The sequence below is a fragment of the Phaseolus vulgaris genome, chromosome 1 (assembly GCF_051622355.1).
Source record: "Phaseolus vulgaris cultivar YP4 chromosome 1, ASM5162235v1, whole genome shotgun sequence".
Taxonomy (NCBI): Eukaryota; Viridiplantae; Streptophyta; class Magnoliopsida; order Fabales; family Fabaceae; genus Phaseolus; species Phaseolus vulgaris.
In genome coordinates, this window is record NC_143498.1 from 30,491,402 (window position 1) to 30,499,661 (window position 8,260).

Consider the following 8,260-nt stretch of genomic DNA (forward strand, 5'->3'; position numbering starts at 1 on the left):
AGGCGTTTCTGCAGAGTTTGTGCTCCTCGTGGCACTTAGTGCTCACCAGAGTAAGCTACATGGCGAGTTATTCCCTGCACGGGTAATTTGTCGTGTGGCGAGATGAATGTAGGTGGCCTCGGTTCTGGGGGTTTCGGTAAAGTTGTATGTTACTTTGAGGTAACTTGTTGGTTATATTTTTGGGTATGTTTTACTCACTTTATGGTTGTTTTGCCCCCAACCATAAAGGAGAGTTTCTTTTGTGGATGATATAGGAAGTCCACTTCTGGTTCTGTATATGGGTTGGGATACCCCTAAAGTATCCCTTTTAATTTTATTTATTCATTGCTGATAAAAAAAAAATGGTGGTTCCTCAAGTGCTGCAACTGCTGATTTTGATGAAGACGATCAAGTTGTTGATATGAATATTCACAATGAAGAACAGCCTGCAATTGACTTTGATGTTGGAACAAGTGTTGGACATCAAGGGGGTGGGATTCCCTCAATGTCTTCTTTTGAAAGATACATTGTGGATACACTTGATGGCTTAGCTGAAAATCAAAGAAATCTCCATGATCTTTGTGTTACAAATTTCCAAAACATTGACAACAGATTCCAGAGCATGGACACTCGTTTTCAGACCCTGGATGAACAGATTGAAGTTGTTCAGAACCAGATCTTTGAGTTGCAATATGGCAAGGATGACTGAAGAAAAACAACAGGTTGAATGCTCAAAACAACCGATTGTTTTTGCTCTGTAGAAGTTTTACTGCTCTTTCTTTTTATTTTCTGCTTTATCTGGAACAATTTCTGTTTTATCTCTTCCTAAAGTCTATTTGCGAAGACAAATAGGGGGAGAATTTTGTGTTGTGTTGTCTAAAACTCTGCAAACTCTATTTGTTTAAGTGATTTTTAATTCTACTGCTGCTGTTGATGCTTTATGGTTTGCCTTTTTGGCTGGTTTTCTTTGTTGTATTGGTTATGCAGAAAACAAGAAAAATGTGCTATTCTAACCTGCTGCTATAGATGTTGTGTATTGCATAAACTTTGTTTTCTAGGAACTGCTTCAAATTCAAACAAGTCCAACACAAGCAACCAGGGATTTGTCTTCATCAAATAGGGGGAGATTGTTGATCAAGAGTGATCAAAGGCTTTGAAGAATCCAAATCCATGTGTTTGATGCAAGGCTGGAGTTGCTGTTGTGTTTAGGATAGGATCTACGTAGTTTATTTGTGTAATCCACTCTTTGTTGAATCTAAAGCTAAAGTGTTTTTAAAACCTTTTAAGATTAAAGTTTTTTCAAACTAAGTGAAAAACAACCTGTTGTTTTGTCGAAACAACCGATTGTTTTACTCTTAGGTGTTTTTGAAAAGGTTGAAAACTATTTTGGTTGGTTGACTTGCTGTCAAACCAAAACAATCGATTGTTTCATGATTTCAATCGATTGTTTGTTTGAAAATCCTAACAGAATTATGTTTTGTTAGTTGAGTGTGCTTTAAATGATTTTCAACTGAATACGCTCATTTATTAAATGTTTTGACCAATCTTTGAAAACTATAAATAGTTTGTTTATGTTTTATAACAAACAAGAAAAACAGATTTGAGTTTTTCAGTTGTGAAACATTGGTTTCAAGTTTTTGAACATTCACATTCAGCTTTGGTTTTCTCAAGAGAGAGTGGAATAGGATTACATTTGTATTGATTTCAGATTGTTCTGTAAACAAGTGTAATTCTTTCTGAATGCTTTGTAAATTTTGGTGTTGTTGCCAAGGAGTGTTGTGTGCTCTTGAGGTTGTCAAGATCAACATTCTTGGTGTGTGTTGTGCTAAAGGAAGTGTGTTTCTTGAAGGGTTCAAGGTCACTTCTTTGGTGGTTTGTGTGTAATCTGTTTTGATTGCTTAGTGGATTGCCTAGTGGCTTCTGGGGACTGGATGTAGCTCTTGGTTTAAGAGTGAACTAGTATAAACTGTTTGTTTTAGCTGAAAAAGTTTTCAAAAACCCCATTTAAACAATTCACCCCCCCTCTCGTTTAAAGCCATATATTCTAACACGATCCACTTGGGAGATAGCTTGTTTTCTAACTAGTACGGGTGGGCCTTCCTCATCACCAGGTCGGCGACCTGGAACTGCCGAGGTCTCAACTTATAGTTGTACTTGTATTGCACCCTCCTTTTCAAGGCTTCAGCTTTAATCCTTGCTTTCTCCCTCACTTCATCCAGTAGGTCCAAGTTCACCTTTCTTTCCTCATTCGAGTCCTCGACCCCGAAGTTCTAGAAACGTGGTGAGTTTTCCTGGATTTCTACTGGGATCATAGCGTCCGAACCATACACCAATATGAATGGCGTTTCCTTAGTTGTGGACTGAGGGGTAGTGTGGTAGGCCCACACGATTCTAGGAACTTCTTATGCCTAGGTCCCTTTGGCTTTGTCTAGCCTTCTTTTCAGACCTCTGAGCAGAACTCGGTTGGCTGACTCGACTTGTCCATTCATTTGGGGGCGTTCTACTGATGTAAATACTTGCTTTATCCCCAGCTCCGTACATAGCTTGCCCAATTGCTGACTTGCAAACTGGGTACCATTATCGGATACCAACCTCTTCGGGATTCCGAAGCGGCACACTATGTTTTTCCGCACGAAGTGCTGGATTTTATGGGTTGTGATATGTGCCACTGGTTCGGCCTCAATCCACTTCATGAAATATTCTATGGCAACCACAAGGTACTTCATTTGTCGTACCGCCAAAGGGAAAGGCCCCAGAATATCGATCCCCCAGATCTGAAATGGCCATGGGCTGTAGACCAATCTCAACTCCTCTGGGGTGCTTTGTGCCAATCAACATGTTGTTGGCACTGCTTGCACCGTTGGGCATATCTCGTGCAATCTTCCCTCATGGTTGCTCAGTAATACCCTGCACGAATGGCCTTTGACGAGAGAGATCGACCACCGATGTGGTTACCGCATATCCCTTCGTGTAGTACTGCCATGATGCGCGTGCATTGCTCACCGTCCATGCATACCAATATAGGATGGGTGAATCCGTGCCTAAATAATTTCCCATCGATCAGGGTGTACTTGCTCGAATTTTTCGTGATTTTTTGAGCTTCTGCGGGTTCTAACGGGAGTATTTCATCGGCTAAGTAGCGCTGGTAGGCCGTCATCCAGGTTTCTACTGATTCCACCTGGTAAACTTGCGGCGCTATTTCCCCAGCAACTGGGTATCTGCTTATTCTGGGTGTTTTCACTGTCTCTTGCATTAACGATTGATGACTCTTCCTCGTTCCTTCCGATGTGCTAACCTGTTGAACTTCTGCCACATTGTCCGTGGTGGTTCGAGGTGTCTTCAGGGTTTCCTGAATCACCGTCCTCTGTCTGCCCCCCTTTCCCGAACTGGCTAGCTTTGCAAGCAGATCTGCTCGGGCATTCTGTTCCCTGGTTACGTGGACTAACTCGAACACTTCGAACGACTCTTTCAGAACCTGGACATATTCTAGGTATGCAGCCATCTGAGGGTCTTTAGCTTGGTATTCCCTGGTGACTTGGCCTATAACTAACAAGGAATCGCTCTTTGGCAACAGCCCCTTTGCTCCCATCTCCTTAGCCAACAGCATTCCCGTGACCAGGGCCTCATACTCTGCCTAGTTGTTGTTGGCCTTGAAAGCGAACCGTAGGGCCTGCTCAATTAGCAACTCATCCGGTCCCTCCTAGATAACACCTTCTCCGCTACCTTGTTGGTTTGAGGAACCATCTATAGAGAGTACCCACCTAAAATCTGCCCCTTCTTGGTATGTGGCTTCCGAGGAGAGTTCCACTACGAAGTCGGCATAGATCTAGCCCTTGATGGGGCCTCTAGGTTCATAGTGTATGTCGAATTCATACAGTTCCACCGCCCATCATGCCATTTTGCTCGCTACATCTGGTTTTTGCATGACCTTGCGTATTGGATGGTCTGTCATCACTATCACGGTAAAGTTCTGGAAGTAGTGGCGGAGTCTTCTTGCTAAGAATACGACTCTGCGTCTGATCTTGCTCCTGCAATAGGACCGAACTGGTCGCCTTTTCTGTAACTACGAAGTATAAGCGGAGCGGGATTCCTAGCTCTGGCTTGCACAACACCGGTGGGCTAGGCAGGTACTCCTTCAATTTGATAAACGCCTCCTCGCACTCACGGGTCCAGACGAACCTGTTGTTCCTCTTCAGGCACTGGAAATAAGGGTGTCCCTTGTCTCCTCCTGCCAATACGAATCTGGACAAAGCGGCCATGCACCCTGTCAACTGTTGTACTTCTTTCACTAAGATTAGGCTTCTCCTAGCTATTATGGCAGTGCACTTCTCGAGATTTGCCTCCATTCCTCGTTCAGTGAGTAGGAAACCCAAGAACTTTCCTGCCTCCACCCCGAACACGCACTTCTCCGGGTTCAACTTTAGCTTGTACTTTGCTATCGTGGTGAATATCTCTTCTAAGTTAGCTACGTGGTGCTCCCTCTGTTGGGAGGTGACCACCATGTCATCTACGTACGCTTGGACATTCCGCCCCAACATGGGCGCTAGTACTCTGTCCATCAATCATTGGTAGGTGGCCCCTGCGTTTTTTAGCCCAAAGGGCATGGGCTTATAGCAATAGCAAGATAGTTCTGTCATGAACGCATTCGTGCATTCGTCCCTGGGGTGCATCATGATCTGGTTGTAACCAGAAAAGGAATCCAGGAAGCTGAGTAACCTGCATCCGGAGGCGTTGTCCACCAGAGCATCAATACTGGGCAGCGGGTAAGAATCGTTTTGGCAAGCCTTGTTGAGATCCGTGAAATCGACACATTCTCCATTTTTCATTGGCTTTCTTTAGTAGTACCACGTTGGCTAGCCACTCAGGGTACTGGATTTCCCTATGTGTCCAGCCTTTAGTAGCTTCTCCGTTTCTTCTCGTATGACTTGACGCTTTTCTTCATTGAATGTTTGCCTTCTCTGGCGGACTGGTCGTGCCTTGGGGTCCATGGTGAGATGATGACACAGGAAATCAGGGTCAATACCGGGCATGTCGGCGGCGGTCCATACGAATGCGTCGAGGTGTTGTGTTATGATCTCAACAACCTGATCCTATGACTCCTTATTCAAGGACTGCCCCAGTCTGAACATCTTTCCACCGATCTCCTTCTCCACCACACCTCCTGCGGGCTCGGGTCAGTTTTCTCGAGTGATCTCTTCGCGGGTCACTCCGTCTTCCGTTGGTGGCCTGGTAGTAACAGAAAACACCCCTCTATTTGTCTTGAGGTTGTTTTCGTAGCACCTCTTCACTTCCTTCTAGTTAGAGTTGATGGTGCTCACTGCCCCGTCAAGGGAAGGCAGTTTCACCATCATATGCCTCGTGGAGGGAACTGCTCCCAACCTGTTAAAAGTTGGTCTCCCCAACAATATGTTATAGGCAGAGAGAGCGTGAACAACGAGGTACCTGATGCTGGCAGTGCGTGAAGACACGCCATCCCCTGCAAAACCATACAAACATCCGGTGTAGGGCCTCAACTGGTCCGTCGAAAGCTGTAACTGGTTGAAGGTCGTCAAGAACATTACATCGGCTGAACCTTCTTGGTCCATGAGGACGCGGTGCACCCTTCTCCCAGCTATAACGAGTGAAATCACCACCGGATTATTATCGTGAGGTACAACATTCTGGAGGTCGGCCTTCGTGAAGGTGAGGTCGACGTCGGGGATCAGTTCCGCCTGTTGTACCTCCACCACCATTACCCTTCGTGTGTACTTCTTTCTCTGGGAGGCAGTGCACCCTCCTCCTGAGAATCCTCCTGAGATAGTGTTTACCTCCCCATGGATAGGCACCTCCTGCCCCTAATCCGCTCCTACAGCTACCAGCGCCTAGTCGTCTTGTGGCTTGTTCCGTCCGGTTGACCTGGGACGTCTTCGTGCGCAACCTCAACCGTCAGCTAGGGACTCCTTCCCACTGGTTACCTGTGGATTCCTGCAAAGAAGGACAAAAGGGCGCCCTAGCGGCCGTTTGCACTCCGACGCTCAAGTCAGCCAGCAAGAAACACCAAAAAACTATGCACCTCCGTATCGGAGCACCGCGTATGGCACTCTGAAGGTGGTAAAAAGGAAACTATGTCTAGTGTATATTTTCTCGTTCTGGCAAAGATCTTTCCCCAGTCCCTTGTCCGTAACCTCAAGGCTCGAGCAAGCAACTAGAGAGTTTTTGGAAAATTTGCCAAAAGTTCGAACCCCGTTCCCAACATTTCAGGCGCTATTTAAACTACCCTAGCATTTAAAGCGCCTTAAAGCGCCTTTAATCATAAAACGTAGCGCATTTAATTATAAAACGTAACACATTTAAGACGTTAAAAACGCTTGGGAGCCTTTATAGTACCTGTTCCGTCCGGTTGACCGGGACGTCTTCGTGCACGACCTCAATCGTCAGCTGGGGTCTCCTTCCCGCTGGTTGCCCGCGGATTCCTGCAAAAAAGAGGACAAAGAGGCGCCCTAGCGGCCGTGTGCACTCCGACGCTCAAGTCAGCCAGCAAGAAACACCAAAAAACTGTCCACCCACGTATCTGAGCACCGCGTGTGGCACTCTGAAGGTGGTAAAAGAACTGTGTATATGTGTGTGTTGTCTCCTTCAGGCAAAAATATTCTCCAGTCACTTGTACGTAATCTTAAAGCACGGGCAAGCAACCAGAGAGTTTCTCGTAAATTTGCCAAAGGTTCCAACCCTTTTTCCGACATTCCCAGCGCTATTTAAACTGCCGCAACATTTAAAGCGCCTTAAAGCGCTTTTAATCTCAAACGTAACGCACTCATTAAAGCGCTTAATTACGAAACGTAGCGCATTTAAGACGTCGAAACGCTCGGGTGCCATAATAGTACCTGAATGCTCGAAAGGGAAACTGTATTGAATATCTTTAATTACCTGGCACCTGACTAGAGGGTGTTTCTATTCCGGCATGGCTGTCGTACACGTGGAGGGCCTCACGACGCCATGACCCCATCTGGGGACATCTCTACGTGTGAGTCCTCCTGCTTGGGAGTGCTACTGCGCTAGGGGTGACTTTTTGGGTGCGAACTCATGCCCCCAAGTATCTAGCCACTTACTTTGAGAGCGTATCTGCCTTTCTCTCGTACCCTGCACCCGCTTACCCTGGGCGTGACCTTCCTCTTGGGTCGTATCTGTCCCGAAAGCGTCTCTGGGGTGGCAAGGGTACTTCACGAGTCAGGCTGCCCTACCCTGAGGTCATCACTATGGCCATGAAGCCACCTCTTTTTTCTCTTTATCACTTTCCCGAGATATCGGGTCATGAGGCTTTCCCACGGCATCGCTCCCTCCATGGTCTTTCCTACCCAAGGGTATCGGGGAACCACACCGTGAGTGCCTTACTTTTACACTGTTTGATCTGGCTACGCCCTGGTTGGGCGACGCCTCCACCCAGGCGACGCCTTGCCTTGGCGACGCCTTGTCCTGTCTTGGCGACGCTTCCTCTTGGCGTCTCTACACCTGGGCGTCACCTTGAGTTGACTTTGACTTTCCAGTCGTTGACTTTGACCTTGACTTAGTCAACGCCCTGATACAGGACGGTACACAAGCCCCCCAGTCTTAAGCCGAAGACTTGTCTTCAGCGCAAAGACTAAAGCCTTGCCCCCACCATCCACGTGCCTTCCTGATGACGTGTCATTCTCTGCTGACTCAGCAATTTTTCGAATTACTGACGCGACATTTTCTGAACCACAGGGGTATCCTTAATGACCGATTGGACATTCCCTGAAATGGGGATGATTACACCTTTTGGGGCTACCCTTGATCGCGCGCCACGTGGCCCATCGCGTGGTCCTCCTTTAGAGACCTTTGCGTTTCCCCTGGGCAATCGACCCTCTGACGCGTGGCCCGATCCTACGGCCCTTAGTTAGCACCTCTTGAGTTGCGAAATGTAACGTTTAAGTTACTCCAAACCCCGCGCTCACCCTACTGTTACATTCGCTCACTCTGCTACTTCGCACTATTCATCGCCTCCAAAACCTTTTTTCTCTGCAATTGCGATTCTCCCCTTCCTGCGCTCTCCTACTGCCTCCATTTCAACAACAAAGGTATGGTTCCGAGCACTCACAACTCTTCACTTTCGTCGCATTACAGGAAACTGCCTGGGACTGTTGTTATTCTTTCTCTGGATATTGTTTGTATGCTTCGTTGTTCCTCTCGTTTCCCTTCGTTCTCTTGTGGGTAGGGCGCTCCTAGGGCTCTTCCATTTCTCCCTTTTCTTCTCCCAAACCCCTTTTTCTCTGAACCCTTTCTT

At 46.8% G+C, this 8,260-nt stretch overlaps 1 protein-coding gene across 1 annotated transcript; it reads right to left on the minus strand.

Moving 5' to 3' along the window:
- Positions 1-5,273: 5,273 nt before the first annotated feature.
- On the minus strand, positions 5,274-5,711 carry LOC137815756 (uncharacterized). Its single transcript, XM_068618869.2, has one exon. It carries the CDS (start codon positions 5,709-5,711, stop codon positions 5,274-5,276), a length of 438 nt encoding a protein of 145 aa, XP_068474970.2.
- Positions 5,712-8,260: the final 2,549 nt, after the last annotated feature.

Coding starts and splice junctions, on each gene's coding strand:
- LOC137815756 (XM_068618869.2), bottom strand. CDS start 5,711: ATGGTGGTGGAGGTACAACAGGCGGAACTGATCCCCGACGTCGACCTC.